The 23,321-nt window shown below is 46.7% G+C and overlaps 1 protein-coding gene across 2 annotated transcripts in view; it reads left to right on the top strand.

Annotated features, from left to right (window-relative positions):
• The window catches only part of PRKCE (protein kinase C epsilon), a 416,865-nt gene that overhangs the window by 326,388 nt on the left and 67,156 nt on the right, over positions 1-23,321 (top strand). For both annotated transcript variants that reach the window (XM_081156232.1, XM_081156233.1), the window contains one exon: positions 20,177-20,331. In XM_081156232.1, the coding sequence (XP_081012358.1) occupies positions 20,177-20,331 (155 nt within the window). The remainder of the gene's footprint in view (positions 1-20,176; positions 20,332-23,321) is intronic.

The raw sequence follows: 23,321 nt of genomic DNA on the forward strand, positions 1-23,321 counted from the left end.
AACTTTTAGGTGGGATTAATTTGTCCTAGTGAGGCCTCCTGCTAAAGCTGTTCACTTCATAGTGTTACCTGGAGGGACTGTTTGGTACTTTCCCCAAATACACTCTTCTTTCCTTCTCAAAAGGCATTGTGTTGATTAAGACAGAAATTGGTAGCAATTAGTGAATTTAGGTGTTTCCAGATTTTAGATCTTTTCCTCTTAAATCACTGTTGCTCAGCCTTAAGAGCTTTGCTATGCATTATGAGTAACTGTCTCTTCATCTAAAAATAAACATTGGAAAGCAGTCAAGTAGATTGTGGCCTCACAACACAGTCCATCCCGTGGGTGGTGGCAGGGCTGAGATTACCTTCTCCCATTCTTAAAGATGGCTTGTACACTTTTTTTGTTTTTTGTTAGTGGTAGCTTTTACACTTTTTTTAGTGGTGGAAGTCATGGTTTTAATGGCAGTGAGAAATAATAGTGAGAAAACCCAATTGCATAAGACAGATGAAAGCCCTTCTGCTCTGACTGAAAGGGAACTTGGAATTGTGTTGGTTACTACGACTGCACAGAGATCACCTTGAAACGCGAAGGCGCAGCTGGTGGGTTCTCGCCCAGGCCGTCAGATAGTTGTTTGAACTGGAGTCTGAAGCAGCTGGGAGCTGGCTGGGCCTCTCTCTTCAGGAGTCTCAGAGCCTTTCTGGATGGTCTCTGCTTGGGCTGACTTGGGCTTCCTCACAGCGTGGTGGCCTCAGGGCAGCCCAACTGCTCATGCGGTGGCTGGAGACTTCAAGAGAGGATCTCCTGGAGAACAGTGTGGAAGCTGTGTTCTCCTCTGTGATTTAACCCTGAGAGGCCGATGGCATCCCTGCTGCCCCCAAAGCCCACCCAGATTCAAGGGGCTGTGGGACAAGAAATACTATTGCAATGATCTGAAAAACACAGTCTCCTTCCCTCTGATTCCTCCCGACATAGGGCTCTTTAGTTGATAAACTGATTGCTGGAAGCATTAGAGTGAGATTTAGAGTAGGAAAGCCAAGGTTCTCTTTCCAAGTTCTTCTTTTCATTTGCTGAACGGCTCAACTCTACAGCCTTGTGTTTTGTTTCAGTTTGTGATTGTTACTCAAGCATTCAGGAATTCAACGTGTTCCTCCACAGAAATGGAGATTTAGATAGAGCTACCTGGTCTCCTGGCCACGCTGCTGTGAGGATGGGAAGGGCAGCCACTTGTGTAAAGAGCCGAGTATGAACAGCTCTGCTGGGATTACCCGCAGGGGCTCTTCCACCAGTGAGTCACGAGGCCGGAGCCACTCGGCAAGCGACTGACAGATGAAAACCAAAAGTTAGATTTAGACCTCAAGAGTCACCTTCTAACCCAGTTCCCTTTCCTCTTCCCCCTGTTTGCCCTCACTTTTCAGTTTGCAACAGCAAAATCAGGGTTGGATTCATGCCTTGCTCAGAGTTTTGCAGTCCCTGAGCTGGAGGGAACCGTAGAGACCACCGAGTTGCACAGACACTACCCCGGGCGTGCAGCCTCTGTGGGCAGCAGGCGACTTTAGCCCTGGGCTAAGTGGCAGGTCAGGACAAGGGGAGGTCAGCCGGCCACACCGTCCCTCCAGCCTCTGGAAGGCGGGAACTGGACTGGCTGGGAGCCAGGCGCTCATTGTGTGGGGCTGGAATGAAATGTTTCCAAAGGAACTGGCTCATTGTTCAAGATGCTAAATATTTATTTGATCCAACCAAACTTCAGCTGAAGAAGCCAAAGAGTCTGGATTTTAAATACCACAGACCTGGCCTGGAGGGAGCAGGCAGTGGGGAAGGGGAGGTGAGAGGTGTTCCCAGTCAGAAAAGTGTGGCAAAGATGTCACTGCAGACCACGCTCTGCATGTCACCTGGGGAGAGGAGGGTGGGGCTCCCACCGCAGCGGGACGGACCAGGTGCTTCCGGTTTTCCAGATGTTCTAAAATGCCATGGGTTCAGTCACATTGAATGACCCTTTGTACCATTACTTAAGATGACACATTGAAGTGAAATAAAATAGTATCAATGCCTGTTTGCCTGCACTTTCACAGTTCTCTTCTGCAGCTTCTTGGGTCCAGTGACTTCAGCTCATAGCCCACTGCATCCACCAGGGCGATCCTTGTGACTCACTGGGATTTATCCTGCTCGTGCAGGGATCAGTGGTTTTGCTAATGTTTCCAAGCAGCGTGAGAGGCGTTCCATCATTCGGGTTATTTCCTACATGCTTGCGCATCTTAAGGTTCTCTAAACCGCGCGTCTGGTTTGGGTCATCTGCTCGCCACTTGTAATGTGCTCATTTAAGACGATATCTGAATTATTTTTTAAATAAACTAAGGCTCAACAGATGTTGAACATCTTCGAGATTAGCCAGCAAGAGTGTTTTCTTATTACTAGTTTAACATTTCCTTATTGCTTTATACTCAGGGTCCTGTGTTTACACTATTACCACATATACGGCAAAAACGAAAACCAAACAAAAGAAAAAACAAAGGATAAAGAGAAAATAGGCATCGGATTAATTGAACCTGAATTGTTCTGTATTTCTGTTAAAGATCAGCAGGCATATTTTTGGCTTTGAACTGTGTGCTGTTAAATGTTGGGAGAAGTTGTGTAGCTGTATCTCTTTTCCCTAAAGAACATACGATTTCAATTCAGGGATGCAATTTCAGCCCCCCCACCCCACCCCATCCTCCCCAAACTGAAGTTAACAAGAGGGATGACTGAGGAAGCAAGTCCATGTCTAACCACCACACATAAGGTCAGGCCGCCTTCCCTTCCGTGAGCACGGCCTGGCCAGCCCGAGAACCTCCCCGCTTGGGAGCAGGCTCCAGGGATTCATGATGCGGCTGCAAATGAGACTTTGGGTGGGCAGAGCAGTGCAGGGGTGAGGCTCAGAGCTCTGCGGCCCAGGGTGGCCCACATACGTGCTGAAAAAGGGGCGACTCCAGAGGGAAAGGGACAAGACCAGAGAAGGCAAGCAGCACCACTCGCGTTCGCCACACACGAGTCCTTCGGCCAGCGCGGGTGGGCCGCAGGGGGCGGTGGGAACGGGGCGGGGGGCGCTGTGTGCTCGTGAAGTTGTGAAGTTGTTGACGACACCTGCATCTGCGCGTGCATCCAGGAAGCCGAAGGAGATTCTGTCTCGTCCTGCCAATCTTATAGTCAAATTTTAGGTTTCAGTTGTGTCTGACTCATTCTCATTTTTTCCTTTAATTTATTTAGCATCGTTCTCTCTGGTTTGTTGCTTATTCTGCTGAGGCCAGTGTCCTAAAGCAGTAGTTTGAGGCTGTTTTATAGTAATGAATTCCTCAAAATGAAACCTCCTGAGCACCTCACTCTGTGAAATTATACAAGGGAGGTCCCTTTTATTCAAGTGAGCTGGGGACTTGGCTGCCTGGTGGCTGCCTCCAGCGCACCTCGTTGGCACCTGTGATTCCTGGGGCGACGTCAGGCCCTGCAGTCAGCATCGCACTTGCTTTCCTGAGCACCCTTTCAGCATCTTGCTCTTATTGAGGCATAAGCTAAATATTTCTCACTCTTGTTACTCTGTATAAAGCACTGTGTCGGAAGCTGGTGATGTGGAAATGAGCAAGATAGACATGGCCCCTATCCTCTTGCTGAGGAGAGGGTTTTAGACTTTTTAGGAGCAAAGTCTGTCCCAGTGCGTGGGCTAATTTGTATGTTCTGGTGACAGGTCACTCCTGTCCCTGCCAGGGTGCGCCCTGGGTGGATGTGTCTTACCTGATCCAGCCTCTTCATGCAAAGCATTCCCCTCAGGAAGCCGTGCGAGGCCCAGCATGCCGAGAAAGTCCCCCTGTGATTCTGAAACTCTCTCTGGGAACCAGAGACTGGGCGCAAACTACGGGGACTGAGGTCAATAGGAAAGTTAGACAGATGGTGGCTGAGATTCTTTGCAAGGTAATAATTTTTTGGATTGACCACCCCTCCTCACTACCCGTATTCTTTTAACTAGGAGTCGAATGATAAAAACTCAGCTTATTAAATGGAGCTTCTTCTACATTTAAACCAATAGCGCACAAATCGTCAAGCATGTCTCTCATTTTACTAAGTGTATTCTTGGAAAAAATCCATCAGAAAGCAGAGCTGGGAAAAGCTGGTGGTTTTCTGCTTCAGTTGCTGAGCAGTTTGCAGTTGGCTACTTTTGCCACTAGAGGGTGATCCTAGTTGGAAAGGTAGAGCTGAGAGGGTCACTGTGGAACCAGCCACGACCCATGAAACAGCAACTGGTTATTCTGCGTGATTGACCGAGGGCCGGACAGAGCGGACGAAGACTTAAAATGCTTTAGGCTGAGATAACTGAGTGAATTTGTAATACTCGAGGAGAAGAAATCTTGGAATTGCGCCCCTTTCCAGCTTTGCAGTATATTTTTTATGAGCAAGATCTTGAAGTTAGGCAGAAAGAATTGGACAAAAAGTCAGGGGCAGAGCTGTGCTTCTCTTTTAAAAATAGATGCATGGAAGCATGTGTTTGTTTCTACTGGGTGTTTTTGTTTTACTTCTAAAATGAGAACAGCTGAAATAATCTCTGAATTGTTCTGGACTTTTGAGCACAGACTCCCAGACGGTTTCTGTGGTCTGGGCCCTCGAAAACCCACCTGATGAGGGTTGAAGCCCAGCTTTGAAAAAAGCCCTCTGAGGCCATGTGAAGCAGCCTGTTTGTTTGTTTTCCCCCGCGTTTGAAAGTGGAAGTCAAGCTCGCTCCCAGGACAGAGCGTTCTGCCACTGTGACCATCCTGAGAGGGGCAGGAAAGGACTTGCAGCATTTTCCCAGCAGAGCCTCGTCTCTGTCCCCTCTGCTGTAAATAGTCCTTGCTAGTGTCTCCTCTTCTGCCGAAACTGGAGCAGCGTTCTCCTGTCAAACTCACTGAAGATGTGCATTATTAAATAACCTGGGAAGAGGGGCGAGGAACCGTTCCCGATGACTTTACAGAATCCTAGTTCTTCTCTGAGCCCCAAGAGTTGTTGACTGTAATGAGGTTTTAATCTTCAGACCCTCCATTTGCTTGTTTTTGTTGTATATAAGAATGGTAACTACCTTTAAAATAGAGTCTTCTTTCTTTGACCCTCAAAAATCATGTAAATATATTCACAGATGTTCACATGAATTTCAGTTCATGATGTGTTTCTTAATACTGACTAATCGGCAACCCCAAATTAATTAGATTTCCTGGCATTGATGGTTTCTTTAAAAAATGGTATTGGATGGCAATGGAAAGAACAGTCTTGGCGACAAAGGTTTGATCCGTAACCTAAGGGATTTAGATATCATCTGCGCCTGCACCAGAAGCAAAGTCTTACTGAATGCTGTCTCTCTTCTAGATTAGATAGAAAGAAGAATCAGGGAGGTCCAAGGAAACATTTCCTAAGGCTGGTTATACTCTGACCGAGGTGACGGCACAAATGGTGGGAATTGGAAAGTGCCTTACGGGTCTAATGATAAATTACTGCAGGAGGCAGTTACATGACAGAAGTTTTTCTAATTCTCCTGGGCTCTCTTTGGGCTCCTTAGTATTGTAGAGTTTTGCTGCTCTGTGTTCGTCTGGCGTTGCCTGTCTGAGTCCCTGTTCTGCCATCTGTGGCATGTATCTCCCCTTGCAGGCCACAGCCTGGGGGGGGGGGGCACTCTTGTTGCTGACAGTGAGCTTGAACTCTCTACAGATGTTGCTCTTCATTTTTAACCAGAATAGGAAGGGGAAAGTGTTGACTTTCTAGCTTACCAGACCATGCTCTTAAGTTATTTGACCCTTCCACATTCTTGACTTTTCAAAATATTTTATTTAAATTCTCCCAGACTTCAGAGCAAAGATTATAGAGTATATGATAATAATTCTCCAAGCTTCTTTTATTCAGACAGGTAAAGGAGTGGGGATTGATGTAATTCCTAGTTTATTTAAGCCTAAAAGCTACTTACTAAGGAAAGAGAAAAGGGGGAGCAACTGTTCAAAACTTTTAAAGAATGCTGTTTATCTAGTATCCAAAGGGCAGGGAGTGTCTATGGGTGAACTCACTCCTCCAAAAATCTCATTGAGAAACAGCTTTGGGGGTTTGTTATAATTTCTGATATACTCTTGAAATAGTCTAGTTGGGAAAGACTATTCGTGCAAAGACTTTCTCTGACTCCACCAACAGACCTTCTATCTTATTGGTCCACTTAAGCTTCACAGTTTAAAAAAGAGCATAGCCATTTTGTTAAATGATTTATTTGTTCTTCCCATCTGAATAGCTAAATATTATTTGTGTGTGAGGACCACAGTTCAGATAAAATATGCTGTAACTACTTTTCAGATTTTTGCAGAAACCCTTTGACTTCCTTTTCTAGAATCAGATACTTCTGACAGGTCTTTGCTTTATATTAATGACCAAGATATATGTCACTAGACATCAGAAATATATGCCAAAAAAAAAAAAAAGGAAGGAAAATTTAAATATTTTCCGGTTGGAAAATTATCCTGAACTCTCTTTATTCAGTTTTCAAGCCCTAAATGATCACAGGTGCTTTGAGTCATGTTGCTGGTTCTGGGAAAGTGTTGGTGCAAGTTTAGGGAAGAGAGCAGACCAGCTGATTCATGCTGGCACTGATGGCACTGTCTCCTGGGAAGCCGAGGCCGCCCTGCCTTATGCATGCAGGGCTTGTGGAGTGCTGCTCTTTAATGTGTCTTTATCTCTTCTGAGACTGTATTGCCGCCTTCCTCCCTTCCCCCCACCACCTCCTATTTGCAAAGACCCAGCGCAGCAGCCCTCCAGAGCTTATTACTGGTTCACAGACATTCCCAAGGCCGGCCGCTGACGGCTCCACAGCCATGTCGACCTGTCGGTTTCCCTTGAGAGAATATAGGAGTAGCAGGCTGTGCCCTAGAAGGTCCCAGCAGTGGTAAGGGGCTTCAGGATGCTGCAGGAGGGAGGTGAGATAGTCCTGTGCAACCAATATTGGGTGAAGGGGAAGCATTTATAAACTTTTTTTTCTGTGTTTTGCTGTTTCCCTCTGTTTCTGCCAGCACACCCATTTGAGTGCTGGCTTGGCTAAAGTCACCCAAAAGGAAATGTTGAAGTCATAAGAGTCACCTACCTTTATTTAGATCCCGCCTTCCTTCCCTCCTTTCTTTGCCCCCAACTTTATGAATGGAAATAGATAAGCAGAGGTTGAATTAGGGGTAAGGCTGTAGGTTGCATCTTGATTTTTCCAGGCTCTGGCAAAGGGAGTAGGGAACCGTCTACTCCAATGAGAAATCCTAGACTGCTATTCACTTAACAACTTTCTATTACCTAGTACATTTTGTCCGATTGTGAAAATAAGTTATTTCTGGTGCTTGGGCCGTAGTCTGTGAACTGATCTGTCTCTCGTACATTTTCCGTTTGGATGAGCAGAGCAGGGCAGAAGTTTCTCGCTGTGCTGTGGGCTACAGGCAACTGCTGTCACTGGCTGACCCTGGGTTGTAAGTACGTGGGAACTTGTGGAGGCTTCACGGAGAAGAGGAGGAGACGAGCTAGTTGGTGGTAAGGGCTGCCTTCGGGCTGGGGGAGCTCTTGCTAAGTATTCTATTGTCAGTGCTTCTGTTTTAACTAGTTGGCAGAGTTTTATCTTATCCAAACAGAGATACACAGCAAAAGAAAACTAATTTGGGCAATTAGAATTGGTGGTAAATCTAAATTATATGGAATATGTTCACAAAGATGATGTTATATTACTTCTGAGCATGGACAGGAATTAGCACTGCAGACAAGTTGTTGCCAGATAGAGAAGTTCTTCAGAACCTTCCATTATAAAAAGATCAGGGTGATTTTAATTAGCACATTTGCTAAATAGATGGGTGCTGCCGATGTGCTTAAAAATTTGTGTTCTTGAATGAGTTACAAATGTTCATGCCCTTGAATTGGCTATTAAGTGGCCAAGCAATGCATTTCTTTATAAGAATAAATTTTCAGTGTGCTCCTGTTCAAGATATCGCGATATCCTATTTGAACAAATGCCAGATGAATCAAGTATGCTATATAGAGAGTCTTTGTCCATCAAAACAACTTGGTTCAAACAGTTTGGTTTCAAGAGAAAGAATGGTGTTAACGCAGCAGCTTAGAGCCCTGAGGGGGCCTGTGGGAGGCAGTTTTGGGGAGAGGCCGAGGGGGGGGTGCTGGTCAGCCCAAGGCAGTGAGTGTTGTGCTTTTTCCACCCTGCTTGTCTCTACATGATCCGTGCACACTCAGATTTAGGCCCAGACTACGTGGTACAAAATGAAACACCAAGTGTGCTTTCAAGGGTAGACGTGTCTCGCAAATCTGAGAGGAAGATGGAGAATGGGCAGTTTCCCTGTTGGAGGCAACACTGTCTTACATCAGCAGATGCCCGCCAAAGACCAGTTGGCACTTGCCGAATTAATGCACTAGCCTTCCAGTTAGTGCCGCGGGGCCTGGGAGCCCAGAGTTGAGGGACTGCCCATTCTTACGAAACCAGTTCACTTCATAATACTTAGCTCTCCTCCTACTTGGCAAAGCAGGAATCTGACACAAAGTAGAGGAACAGTAAAAGTCATGTGAATCTGGAAATGTATCCCCTTTCCAGGCATTTATTTAGAATTTCCTGGTACTTGATTGTTTATAGGTCAGTATTGCAAAAGAATACACATTTTTAACATCATACTGTGGTTGAAAACAGCTTCCTCACCAACTCAATGGTTATTTTACCAGTTAGGGGATTAGTCAGAAGACAATTGACATATCTTTTGTTTTCATTGTTCATGAGAGACTCTGATGGTTTGCCTACACATTACATCACTGGTGGGTAGATTCCCTCTGTGGAATTCTTAAAAGAAGAGTCATTAATGTGTATAAACCTTAGCTGGTCTGTATCCAAGATGAAGAGAAGTGACCTGTTTAGGTGAGATGCTTAAGTAATCAGCCATCGAGTTTATGAGCATGCCTACTCTGTTGAGTTCAGTCAAGGAATTCAGAAAGGAACAGCGGGTGCTGCTCTGGGAACCAAGACCTAAAGCAGTGTTGAACTGGGGTGTCTAAAGTAATGGTGTTCACCCACCTTGGTAATTCAAAGAATCTTAGCTGAGCAAAACCAAAATTATATTAAACATATTGATGGATAAGCCTAATTAGTCAGTCGTTATTTACTGACTATTATATATATGCAAGGTATAATTCCTGCTCTCAAAGACTGAGAAAAAGTCCAATTGAAGAAGCAGGGCAGAAAAATAACACCAAGTTAACTGACCCTCTGTGCCTTAACAATGGCATAAGGCCACAGTGTATAGGATGTGATTAATCATCACGTGGTGGCTGAAGTGCTGCCCTGAATTCACAAGGGGAAGAGTTTTCTAAATGCTGTCTTGATTGGAAAAGGCGTCACTAAAGGGGAGGACAATGGGAAAAGGAAGTGTTTGCTCTGTGGAGAGGAGGGACTTGGAGCAGAGCTGCCTGGATGGCTCAGAAGAGACCAAGAGCATGGGGTGGTTGCGATAGAGAGAGAAATCAGCTCCAGTAGGAAGAAGTGAGATAGGTTGTGGAGGTTCTAGCCTCAGCTACTCAACACCTGCTCTTTAGACGAGCAGCATCGCACCAGCTGAGAGCTAGTTGGAAATGCAGCCTCCGAACTGGGGGGGATGGGCTTCAGGATCTGTGGTGGTCTCTGAGTGTCCGGTGGATTCCGTATGCATGCTGGAGTTTGAAAGGCACGACTATTGATCATTTGGGCTTTGTTCCAAATGACAGCGAAGACCCTTTGAAGGCTCCTGAGTGGAGATGTGGCATGTTCCTTAGCGAGCTGACAATCCAGAGCATGTGGGGAAATGATTCTTACCTGGAAAACTCCTCAGTATTCTCACTGCCTGGTGCTGCCATCTGTAAGATGAGATCTATCCAAATTGCCAGTCATCCAACCATTGAAACTAAAGTCACTAACTGTTCTTTGAATTGGTTTCTCAAGGCTGAGGCTAAGTCTTGTCTGAGTAATGGTGTGGTATGCATCTATGGTATATTTTTATAAGTATGGTATATTTTTATTTTTGGTTTGCAAACAGTATTTAAATCAGTAACAATAGCAAACACCTATATGATGCTTTATAGTTTAAAATATACTCATTCATATATTTCCTCACCATTTAAAAAGTTAATTCCTACCATTTTGAATCAGTTCACTTATCTGGTATTTATCAGGAAATTCAGATTTCCACATTACATAGTTAATATGGGCTCTTGTAAACCAGTAAACCTTTTCATTGGGAAAAACTTCCAAGTTATATCATTGTATAATTATTAATACCAATAGAATTACTATTATGATGAAATTAGCACATATTTTTAAGTCTAGGTAAAAAATTTAAATATTATTTTAGTTTTACTTGGTTACTTTGATATAATGATGTCTTCAGGGGTATAAGAAGTTAGGACTGCTGTTCTTGTTTTATTTTTTATTTTATTTATTTTTTAAATATTTTTTGTTCCTGTTTTAAATAGCCCCAGATTGGCAATTTTGGGGGTCAGTTCTAGCAATCACTTATACCTTTATTTCCCACCTTGCTGCTCCTATAAGCAAGAAAGAATGGAGTTTTCTTCAGGTTAAAACCTTGACCTTAATTTTGCCTATAGTATCACAGAGTTGTCCTTGGCCCATGGACTTGAGGGTAGCGTTAGCTTCTCTTATTGTGGAGCACATGGTTCTTGGCATCAGTGTTTCCCTCCCCCACTTAGAGGACTTTTTGCCCTTACAGTCACAAAGGTGGTAGGTTGACTCTAGAGAGGGCAAGGGTCCCAGAGAGAAGAACAGATTCCTATCATGTTCCTTCAAAAAACAGCAGAGTGTTTGTCCTGGAGATTCAAAACCACCTCTATAAATATTGCCTGGGCAAAGGCTTCATGTGCAGACCTGAACACATGGTCTTAAATCTTAGCCTCAATCACCTTTATTTTTGGTGCATAAATGTGAGCTCTATTGTCAACTTTATTGAATGGTGCTGAGGGTGACTTTGGCGTAACGGAAACAGGCCTAGCTTTGGGACAAGCAAACCTGGGTACAAATTCTGGCTGTCGTACTTAGTCGCTCTGTGGCCTTGGGCAAGTCACTAACTCCTCTGGGCCTCTGTTTCTTTATGGAAAATGCAGCTATTAACTCCTGCTTTCAAGATTCTTGCATCAGTGGGAAGGTAGCTCATAATTCACACATAGTAGGTGCTCAATAAATGATAGCCATTATTAACCTCTCCTTGGTAATTGTCTCGCATTAGCCTTAGACTATAATTTTCTAAGAAAACAAAAGGGCCACGATGGAGATGGTTTGCTTCAAACAGCTAGGTGTCCTCACTGTTCCTTAAGAATGCCAGATGCACCCCCATCTTTATGCTCTCGTGATTTTCCTGCACCTGGACTACCCAAGCCTCACCCTCTCCCTTTAAGTCCCAACTCTTCCATGAAGTTTCCTTCATTATTTCTTCATCACAAATCCACAAGCAATGAAATACCATCCTGTGGTGTTAACTCTTATTTCGTTGAAATTTCTAGTTCCTCCAACTAGATTGCAGCCTTTTTGAAGGTCCTCTATAATACAAACTAATTGCCTGATTTGACATGTGTTCATCACCATACCATATGCAGCCACCACATGGAGGCTTGTGAATGAAAAATTAAGAATTAATATTTTTCTATGTAGTTGTTTTGTTTTGTTTTTGTTTACCAGCCACCTACAATTAAGGATAATCTATTTTAATACTCCATTTGAATCTCAGTTTTACAGCTGAGTCAACCAACACCTCTCTCTGGCCAAGTTCACGTAGGCAGTAAGTAGCTGAGGCAGGATTTGAACACAGGCCGACTGGGTGCCGTGGCTGAGTTTAGACTCTGTAGGTGAGGATGCGTATGGAGAAAGGTATCAGAACATTCAAAACACTCATGACGGGGAGCCACAAACGGGACTGAGTCGAGTCGAGTTACCAGCTGTTTCAGTTGAGGTCCTCAAGCTCCCAGGTCCTTTCTCTCACTCATGGCATTAACAAGTCTGCTCAGATCACGGGTTTCTACGTTCAGAGGAACCAGCCGGCTCTCCTCGTTGTGGGCCCTCGGTCCATATCCATGTCAGAGAGGCGGCTGGTTCCCGAAGCTCCCACTTGCTTTGTCTACGTCACCGCCTTTCCAGGTTAAGAACAAAAGGTTTGTGAACAGATTAAACACGGGCTGTTCTGGTTCTGCTTCTACCAGCACCTGTGCCCGCTTCCTGCGGACAGCAGGGTGTTGACTAGAGTCTGTGCTCATAGATCTTCATAAAACAACACATGCTGGAACCTAGCACCTTCTTGCAACAGCACGGTCACGATTAAACAGTTCCTCAGAGAGGACTCTGAGCCATTACAACAAATATTTATAAGTTTATCTCACCACACTGCTCGCCATTCAGAGTCAACCTGGGCAGAAGTATGGAGATCAAAGCATTTAATAATCAAAAAATTTCCTTTTGCACTCTACCTGTCATCAGATGAAAGTATTAGTGAAGTGGTGTGGAAACCCTCTTCAGCAGGCCCGCAGCCACCAGCCACGCCACTTAAGACTTAAAACAATGTGATCTAGTGTTCAGAATCCACAGGACTGGGTTGTATCGGTACCTTAGTGTATTATTTCTCTGTTGCCAATTTTCCCCAGATTAACACATTTTCATTTTGGCTTTATTAAAGGAGTCAGAGCATGAAAGGGGATTTAGCCCAGCAGTGACGTCAGCCATGCTCTCTCGCCATCACAGAGTGGTTTATTTGGGTCAGGGCAGCCGTGCATATGAATCCAACAACATGTCTATAGGACTAAAAGCCAAGCCAAGTGTGATGGATTTGAAAGAAAAAGACAAGAAATACAATCATGTAGTGAAAGCACAGCTCATTATTATAATTATTATTATTTGTTATTATTTGGATGAGACTCATTCTCTATTCATTGACAGGTAAGTCTCCAGTAAGAACAAAGATCCTTTTTAATACCTACACCTGCCCTTTCAACGCTACGTCGTTGACAGATCTGTGACCCCAGTTCACCAAGGCTCTGCCCGTTGTCCACAGAGGGAGGGTGTGTCTGCTTCGGAGCTAGAAAGCCCCACTCACCGTGGACTGTTTGTAGTTGATTGTCACTGTGGCTGTGCTTTCTCTGTGGAGAAATAAAATCGATCTGCTGAAGTGTCTCAGAAGTGGCTGGGTCCTGCCCTTGGATGTGCCGCGGGAGCGTGATGGAGAGGGAGCCTGGCTGGTTCAGCGACAGTGGCAACAGGGAAGAGAGTGTGACTTCGGGCTGCCTTTTTCCAGTCCATCTTGAACTCTGCTTCTAGAAGAGTCGTTCTCAGCATCAGCTTCCATGATGCCATTTTGCAGCTCGATTTCCAGAGTTCTTTACTTCCCACCTGTTTTCAGAACCCCCTCCCCCTCCCACGGCTCCCAGCCTGTCTCCCTCCTCCCAGATCCCAGGTCTGTGCGCTGGTTCCGAGGCGGCGGGCTGTCACTGGCTCCCTCCGGCCCGCCCATCCCCACATGCAGGGTTCACTTTTGCTCACTGCCGCCCGCAGGGCTGTGCTTCTAGTTGCCAGGCCCTCTCCTCCTCCCTGCGCCCTCCTCCCAGCGTTGGAGGCATCATCAGGTGTGGTCTTTCCCGTCGTTCAGACTCCTCTCACCAGATTGCTACAGCAATGCCCCGTTCCATCGGTCCCAGCTGTATTATGAAAAATAAAACGTAGAAAGGGTTTTCATAGAACTGTTCCTTACAGTGATCTTCTGTAAGTGGTAAGGCCCGAAGGACACCGTTATTCTCTAGTGGGGCTAAGACAGTGTGACCCAGATACGTAGGTGTCGTGTTCGGATTTGGTACAGCAGAGTTCAGCACTAAGCAGCCGAGCACTCTGTGTTGCTTCCTATGGTTTCCTGTCTTCAACTCCCAGCTCCTAGAGATCAAAGCCATGGCTTAGGTCATCTTCACATCCTCCAAGCACCCACCCAGGGCTGGGTACCCAGGAAGGACCCGCTCTACTGAGAGGTTAAGTGATGGAGACACGCAGGGGAAGCAGTGATGTGACAGAGTGTAGGGTGAGGACCTTCGGGCCGCACGTTGGACAGACGGTTCATCCTGTCACGGGCACGTCAAAGGCGAACTGTTCCAAGTCCCGTCTTTTGTTGGATACTCGTGAAATTGATTCAAAAGTGATAGAATCTCTGCACATATAAACAGCTGAAGTGAGGGAGAGCTGTCCCCAAACAAACCCGACTGGCAGGACATGCAGTGCTGCTGGGAGGAAGCCCCTGGCGATCCATCACACCTTGAAAGATGAACAGGGCGGGCCCCCTTCTCCCCTCAAAGGCAGGAAAGGTTAGCGCTCTGGGAAAATGGGCCCCAGTGGGAGTTCCTAACCCGCGGTGCGGCCCTTCTGGCTCATGGGTCCTTATGAACGCTTCTTACCTTAAATGGCCATGACATATAATCTCCTTCCTAATTCTATTATTTTACTTGGTATCACAAGACCGTAACTTTTTAGACAGTCAGGTGAGATTAAGGAAGGAGAAGGTGGAATAAAGCTTTTAAAATCTTTGATTACCTCAGAAAACATATTTGCTTACTTTACCAGGAAGCTGGTGTTTTCTTTTGTTTTGTTTTCTACTGATGCCAAGAGGGGATTAATGAGTAGCCGCTGGGTTTGCCAGCTTTCTTTTGATTTCAGTTTATGTAATGAGGCAGTTCCCAGAATGACTTGAGGTTCTCACTCGGCATCAAAACATGCTTCTCAGATGTGTGAGGTGTGGAGGTCAGCAACCGCCCAGGCTCACTGAATGGAGGGAGGGGAAGGGAAAACAGTACCTGGCTTTAAACACTCCTGGCTATGTGGAAAGGGCCGATTAGGCTTCAGGCCGTGCGCACTGAGCTGTGTTGAGTAGAAAGCAGGTTAAAGCTAAAGTTTAAAATGGGCTCCGGTTAGCCCTGGCTGGTGGGCTCAGCTGGTTGGAGCTTCATGCCCTACACCCCAATGTCATGGGTTCAGTTCCCGGTCAGGGCACATACCCGGGTGCAGGTTTATCCCCGATCCGGGCGCTTGCGGGAGGCAACCAGTCGATGCTTCACCCTCACATGGATGTCTCTCTCTCTCTCTCCTTCTCCCATCCTCTCTCTAAAATCAATTTTTTAAAAAATCTTTTTAATGGGCTCAAGTTACAATAACTCAAACTGAGGTTAACAAGAGAAATAACACGGGGAAACCAGCCCCGGTTACTGTCGAATTTCCAGCGTCCACGGCGAGTGTTGTCACTCACGCATCCCACCGAGACTTAAGGGGAGCCCGCGGCCAGGCTGCTGGGGCTTTGGGGGCTGCAGCAACCCGCACCCGCAGGGCAGAGACCGCTCGCCCGGTGCCCGCGGGGAGAGTGTCGGAGGAGCGGGTTTCCATGAGCGCCGCCCTGGGGGCCGAGTTCAGACCCAGAGGCAGGAGGAACGAGACGCGTTCCCCAAGGACCTGCGTCGCGGGGAGGTGAAGACATCTGTGCGCCAGCAAAAGCGCGTTCAAAGCGGCGGCCGAGCGCGGGCGCGGGCACAGGAGACCCAGGAGGGCGCGGTGGCCCGTGGCGCGGCCTCCAGAGCCCGGCAGGAGCTGGCGGCCGCTGACTCGGCTCTAGCTCCCGGGCAGTGCGAACCTGCAGGGGCAAATGTCAGAACGCCCTTTGCTTCCTTCTCCTGCGGCTCCCGAACCTTGTTTATTCTTCTACCCACACAGTGCTTGTTTTTAAAGGAAATTATAGCACTTTTTCTTTGGGGTTAGGCTAATCCCCTTAAGAAAAAAAAGGAAAGAAGAAAAGAATTACCCACAGTTCCTGCCTTCATTAAGTATTAGGGACTATTGGGGGAGAAATACGTAAACCAATTAAACAAATAAAACCACCACTGCGCCGAATGCTACAGTGGAGAGCCTCGCACCTCTTAGAGGGATTGGACCTTGTCAGAGAAGCCAGGGACAGCTTCTGGAAGAAAGACGGCTCTACTTAAGTCTGGAGGATGAGAAGGGGTTAAACCAGTTGAAGGGAGAGGGGAAAACGTTCCAAGCAGAGGGAACAGCATGAGCAAAGGCCCTGTGGCAAGAGGGAGTTTGCTGCTGGGGAGAGGGGAATAAGAGACAGCTGGAAGCGAGATGACTCAGGAGGAGGCAGGACCAGGCCATACGGGCTATATGGCATATTAAGGAGCTTTCTGTTTATCCCAACAGGAAGCCTTTAAAAGAATTAATCAGTAGAATGAGGGGAGGAAGGGGGAAGGTTACGATCAGAATTTCATTTCAGCAGGGTTCTCTGCCTTTAGTGTGACCAGCATTTGGTTGGGGGACTGGAGTCAATGTAGGGAGCATTAATAAAAGGCACTTGTAAGAATCTAGGCAGGAGATCATTGCTTGGGCCAGAATGGTGCCCATGGTGATGGCAAAGATGGGCAGAAGTAGACAAATGTAACAGGTACAGAGCAGTGAGTCCAAAGGTACAACAGGTGAATGCAGCAGGGCTTGGCGCTGGACGTAAGGGATACGGAGAGGGTGGTATTAAAAACGACTTTCCAGTTTCTGACTTGTACAGCTGGCTGAATGGCAAAGCCCTACCCTGAGACAGGCGCCCTGGATGAGAACCAGTTTGCTGGGGAGAGATTAAAGTCAGTTGTGAACATGTAGGTTTGAGTGCCTTGGAGGCACCTAGAGGGAGTTTCAGAAATGCAGTCGGATAAGTGGGGTGCAGCTCGGAGGAGGCGTCTAGGGTAGAGGCAGACATTCGTGAGTTCTCTGAGCCAAGGTGCATGGGGCACTGTGGTGTGGATGACTCCACTCAGCGAGAACAGAGTGAGCGGAGGAGAGGGCCTAGGACCCGGCCATGTGGGATTCCAACACCTAACGCCTGGGGAGAGGAGACGTCTACAGAAGAGGAAGCAGAAAAACCCCGGCCAGAAACACAAGGAGGAAAACCAGCCTGAAAGCCAAGGGAAGCAAGTGTTTGTTGGAAGAGACACTGATCAGGGGACAATGCTGCCGAAAGAACAGGGAACACGAAGACCTGATCATGATAATGATAACAGCTATAGTACCGTCAGAAACAACGGGGATAGACCATCTTTATGGAGCACCAATTATGAGCCAGGCATTTTATTTATTTATTTTATTTTTAATTAATTTTTTATGGTGAATGTTGTGATTTTTTGATTTTTTTTTTTAAATATATCTTTATTGATTTCAGAGAGAGGAAGGGAGAGGGAGAGAGAGATAGAAACACCAATGATGAGAGAGTCATTGATCAGCTGCCTCCTGCACACCCCGACTGGGCATGGAGCCCTCAACCCGGGCGTGTGCCCTGACCGGGAATCGAACCCCGATCTCCTGGATCCTAGATCAATGCTTAACCACTGAGCCATGCCCGGCCGAGCCAGCCAGGCATTTTAAGATATAATTTAATCCTCATAAGAAGTCTGGAAGGCAGGTCCTATTATCATCCTCATTTTTACAGATGAGAAAACCCAGCACAGAGCGATGAAGTCATTTACCTGAGGTCACTCAGCCAGTAAGTGATGAAATTGAGGTGGGAACTCTTTCTCACTCACAGCCTGTTTTATTAAATGCTGTGTGTCCAGTGTTGGAAGAAAAAATGCGAGTAGGGAGGGCAGGTTTTTCCTCTTTTAAGATTTGGATTCTCTCAAACGCAGCCAGGGAAATACTTCATAGTGGCGAAAGCCCAAGCCCAAGCTGGTGACCTGGAATGGTGTTGCAGTGGCTGTTTCTGACCGTGTAGTTCAGCTGCACTAGGGGAGTGTGGGATACACAACACAGCTGTGCTTGCCATGTGAAAGGCTTTCCGAAAGTGCTCTGAGGCAGTGGTTCTCAAAATTGAGGTCCCGGGACCCACAGCATCAACATTGCCTGGGAACTAGGCAATGCAGATTCTCAGGCTCCGTCCCCAATCTCCTGAATCAGAAGTAGAACCAGAAATCCATGTTCTAACAAACCTCTGTGTGAATCTGATGCACAAGTTTAAGAATCCTTGCTCTTGGGGATCCTTGGAAAGAAAAGAAATTTGAATAACGTATAATCCATGTATCTCACAGATGCAAAACCCCTTGGCAGAAACCAGATGGAAGAGTCAGTGGTTCTCAGCCCTGGCCGCCTGTTGGAATCACGTGGGGTGCTTTGAAAACTCCTGATGCCTGAGTCCTCCCCCCAGAAATTCATTGGGCGGGGTTGTCCTGAGCATTTGGTTTTTGAAATGAGGATTTGAATGGAGAATAGATAATTGAATGAATGGTCAGCAAGGCAGCCTCTGAACCTCTGAGTACAAAGTTGTACCCTGGGGAGAAAGTGAGGCAGGCCCTGAGGGGAAGGGCAGGGTGAATGGAAGAGAGGCTAGGCCTTGGGCCCTCTGTGAATACATTAAGCCTAAAAATTCTGGAGATTGTGGAGCCAGAGAAGGTAGTCTGAATTTGTAACAATTCTTAACAATGGACTTACTTTCAGAGATGCCAATAATAAAGTAGATGTGCTATCAATTTCATGAATAAAGAAGTATCATTGTGATTTTTACTCAGTCTTAATGGAAGTGATCTTCATGAATTTTGATTGAAAACAATATGCTGACATTCTCCTGGGAGCTTCATTTAAGACTCTGTCTACTTGTTAAGAAGGCATTCTGCTCCTCTGGCCTCTCAAACATCACCATTGCCCGTTTGCTTCACGAACCTTCCGCTGCTCAGTTTAGGGGTCCCTAAGCATTCCCACATACGGGCATTTGTTCGTGTCCCTCCCCACCTCCTCCTTCTCTCCAGGTCTCACCCCATCTAAAATCATTCGTGGCTCCCCGGTTCAGAGGGCTCTCCCTTCTCCCAGCCCTTTCAGCACCCAGTTTTTTTAAGGCACTCTGCTCCCATTTTGTTATCATTCTGCCCTTTTCCCATCTCCACCCTGGATAGTAAGGCCCCCAACAACGGTGATGGCTTAAAATTATTCCGCCTGCCTAGCATAGCACCCTACCCCCTACAGGCTCAGAAAACAATAGCCAAGAAGCTGCGTAATATTGAATTGCAGCCCATCTTCTTCCCCCATTATCACGGATTGGGGATAAGAAGCCCCCGACCCCCATGAACTGTGACTGTGTTTTGGCTGCTCTGAAGGCTGAAGCGGGAATCCCAGAAGGAGATTCGTCCAAAGTGAAAAGTGGCCTTCACGGGAAGGGGCTCTCATGGTCTCCTTACTCTGCTGCTTTGTATTAGTTTCCGAGGCCTGCCCTAACAAATTACCACAAGCTTCGTGGCTTAAAACAATAGAAAACTATTTGCTCACATTTCTGGAGACCAGAGTCTGAAACCAGTGTCACAGGGTCAAAGCAAGGTGTCAGCTAGGCCATGCTCCCTCCAAGGGCTCTGGGAGAGAGTTTTCTTGTCTCTGGCTTCTGGCGGCGGCTGTCCTCTGGCTTATGGCCGTATCACCCCAGTCTGTGATTGCATTTAAGGTCCACGCTGGTGATCCAGGATAATTTCCTCTCTCAAGATCCTTAATGTGTCATCTGCAAAGTGCTTTTTTTTTGCTGTGAAAGGGAATATTCATTCACATGTTTAGGGGTGAAGATATGGACATCTTTTGGAGAGGCCATTATTCAACCCACCACACATGTAAAGGTAACTGGCCAAGTAGCTCAATTAGTTAGAGCGCTGTCCCAATGCATCAAGGTTGTGGGTTCGATCCCTGGTGAGGGGACACATAAGAAGCAACCAATGAATGCCAAAATAAGTGGAGCAACAAATCAATGTTTCTCTCTGTCTCTCTAAAAATCAATCAATAAAAAACTTTTTAAAAGAAAGGTAACTGGAACCTCCAGGCCTGTCCAAGATCATACTTCAAGGTTGTGACAGAAATCAGACAGAGACCCAGGTCTCCTTTATGTCAACTTTGGGCTTCTTCCACTAGACCAAGCGGATGCCCATAAAAGTAATACAGGGAAGGGGATTTAAAAATGACACCTCAGGCCCTAATTCGTGCGCTGTATCCACTCATCTTCTCTCTGGATCGTGTGGATTGTGTGTGCTTCCAGGATTCATCCACCTCGCCCCCACTCCCCCTCGAGTCCCGGCTCTGTTACCTTGGGCTCCCAGCACGTGGGCCTGTGAACTAGCTACATGACATCTCCTCTCCTTTCAGGACCGCCTCTTTTTCGTCATGGAGTATGTGAATGGTGGAGACCTCATGTTCCAGATTCAGCGCTCCCGAAAATTCGACGAGCCCCGTTCCCGGTTTTACGCTGCAGAGGTCACGTCCGCCCTCATGTTCCTCCACCAGCACGGAGTCATCTACAGGTAGCTCTTCTTTCCTCCTCTCTTTCCTGAAAGTGAAAAAAAATAAAGAATCCTCCAGACTGGCTCCTGCCCCACTGGCCTCTTAGTCACCTGCTTTAGATGAGTCGCTTTAATTTGCTTACAGGGGCCTTTGGGGCGGGGGCAGGCTGTTTATCACTGTGAATGTTAATATTTGAATAGCCCCAGGAGACCCACTGCTTGTGCCAGTTTTGATGGAAGGCCCAAGAACGATTTTAAAGGCCTGGAGCCCAACGACCTTGGGGTGACCTTCATTTCTTTCTCTCCCCACCCTCTTCCTTCAACCTCAGGGCATTCTCTACTTTTTCCTCCTGTGCCATGAACTTCCTCCCCTTCCCAGCCCCTCCGCTTCCTGAGTTTGTTTGGCTTACTGTCTCCAGCAGATAGAATCGGGGAAGGAGGAGCTGCTCGGGGGTCTCGGGTTTATGATCCCGGCGAGAAGGGGAAGGCAGCTAGACAATGTCCAACAGGAAGCCACTCTGTGGATCATCTAGTCCTTTATTATTGTCCCGTTTCAAGAAAACATGAGACAGGCGCGCACACGCGTGCACGCGCGCACAGACACACAGACACGTTTCCAGGACGGCAGCAGCACTGTTGACGCAGGCTCTCCGTGAGGCCAGGAGCTCTGGGAGGAGTAAATATTTATAATTAGCAACAAGAACACTAAAGTTCCTTAAGGTTTTCTCAGTGACTGTCAACTTCTTGGTTTTTGCTTTCTCTCTCTTTTTTTTTAATTGGGTAGAAAAGGAGCTGGCTTGGTTCACCCAGAGCTTAGTCCCTCACGAGAGCCTTGGGGTCAGTGGATCTCCCGCTTCTGGGAGCAGTGCCCTGGCTAAGTGCTCGTAAAGGGCTTCAGACCAGCTGCTGCTCCAGGCTTCGCTTCCTGCTGGCACCTCTCAGCTTCCTAAGATCAGTCTCTGCTCAGAAAGAGTCCGTGGTCCTCTATGGGCCGCATAATAAAGCCCACTCTTGCCAGCCTGCCATTCATGGCCCTCCACGTCGTGAGTTCATCATTTGTTTCCTATTGATGCGTGACAGGTTACCACCGTCTGAGCGGCTTAAAACAACACCTATATATTATCCCACAGTTTCCATGGGTCGGGAGTCCAGGCACAGTGTACCTGAGCCCTGCTCAGGATCTCTGTGCTGGGATCGACATGTCAGCCAGACTTCGTTCTTGTATGAAGTTTGGGGTCCTCTTCCCAGCTCACGTGGTCGTAAGCAGAATTCATTTCCTTGCAGCTATAGAATTCTTGTGGCTGCTTCTTCAAGGATAGCAGGAGAGCGTCCTTCTTGCTTTCAGTCTCTCAGTAAGGCCTGGATCCTCTTTTAAAAGAATCATTTGATTAGATCAGGCTTACTCAGGATAATCTTGTCATTTAACTCAGCCAAATGATTAGGAACCTTAATTATATCTGCAGAATCCCTTTGCCTTTGCCCTATGTTGTGTGGGGAACCTTTTCTCTGCCAAGGGCCATTTGGATATTTATAACATCATTCACAGGCCATACAAAATTATCAACTTAAAAATTAGCTATGAAAAAAGCTATATTTATTGACTTTCAAGTCCCGCCTGCAGTTGCCTTGGCAGGGCCAGACCAACTCCTAGTCATCTTTAGAGCCCTAAACAAGATCTTTCTCTCAGATGTCTTGACCTTCAAGGCCTCCTTCCTTCTTCCCTGGCCGGTTTGCAGTAGTTTACAGACTTGACTCACAGCTTCTTGGTTTTCTGCCTTTCTATCTATCCATCTCCCCTCTGGTGTTGCCCAGTAGTCTTTCAAAGCACATGCTGATTGTTCCATGTTCCCTTCTTCGCATCCTACAACCCTTATAAGATGAAGCACCGTCCCCTTCACTGGCTTTGGGCTCCCTCCCATCCCGGCCCTGGCTGCTGTGCACAGCTCTGTGGTTTGAGCACACGCGTGAGGAGCACAGGCATTGAGTGGGAGGTGGGGCCCTCTCTGCTCTGTGGCTGGCTTCTGCCTGAGAAAAGGGTGCTTTTTCTACCCAGAGGAGATGCCTTTTTGTGTTTCTAACAAAGACACAATATGTGCTAACAGGGCCCTGGTGGCCTTCAACTGTCCTTTTACCATTGCCCCTAACCATGCACGCCAACCATCTAAGTGCTCCAGATTATGTCCCATTCTCCCCCAAATACCATTCTCTTTCATTTTTCTGAGCCCTTGTGTCCCCACTGTCCCTGCATTTCCCGTGCTCCTAATCTGTGTCTTGATCAGTGAATAGCTCCAGTTCACATTCATGCTTTGGCTTCCTCAGAGTTCCTCTACATGGTTTAAAAAATATGTAGATTCCATAATATTGGGGGGGGGGGGAATAAATAAGGATATAGGCGAGAAAGAGTTGACGATTGCTGATACTGGTTGATAGATACATGTGCAATCAGTATTCTACTTTTGTATATGTTCAATTTGCCATAATAATACTAATAATCTTTAAAAAAGAATAGTGATTCCAGGGTAATGTTCCGAGACCTTTTGACTCCGTAGGTCTGGTACGGGGTTCAGGACACTGTATTTTTTTAAAGCGTCCTTCAGGTGATTTGGGGACCACAGGTCTAGAAAATTGCCATCCTGCCTTCAGGACTATGTCAAGTGCCTGCTCTGTGGAGCCTTCAGAGCCCGCTGTGGGGATCATACCTTCCCTGAGTGATGCAACCTCTCTCTGCACCAGGTATCTTGCAGGCGCCCTTTGCTGACCTTGTGTTTTCACCTGAGATGCTCATTCTGTGATTGAGGACTCCACACTTGGGTGCTCACCTAGTTGGCCCAGGGCAGTACCCTGCTTGTAGTAGGTGTTCACTAAATACTTGTTCTTCTAGTCTGTGACTCCAGAGCTTTCCAGTCATGGTTTGCTACGTCATAGGTACGTATTTCGTGAAAGCCTGTGTTGGAAGCATTCCTGACACACAGCACACAGTTTTTTCCCTTGACCCTCAAAGGTCCCTATTT

This window comes from Miniopterus schreibersii, assembly GCF_964146895.1.
Source record: "Miniopterus schreibersii genome assembly, chromosome: 13".
NCBI classification, from domain to species: domain Eukaryota; kingdom Metazoa; phylum Chordata; class Mammalia; order Chiroptera; family Miniopteridae; genus Miniopterus; species Miniopterus schreibersii.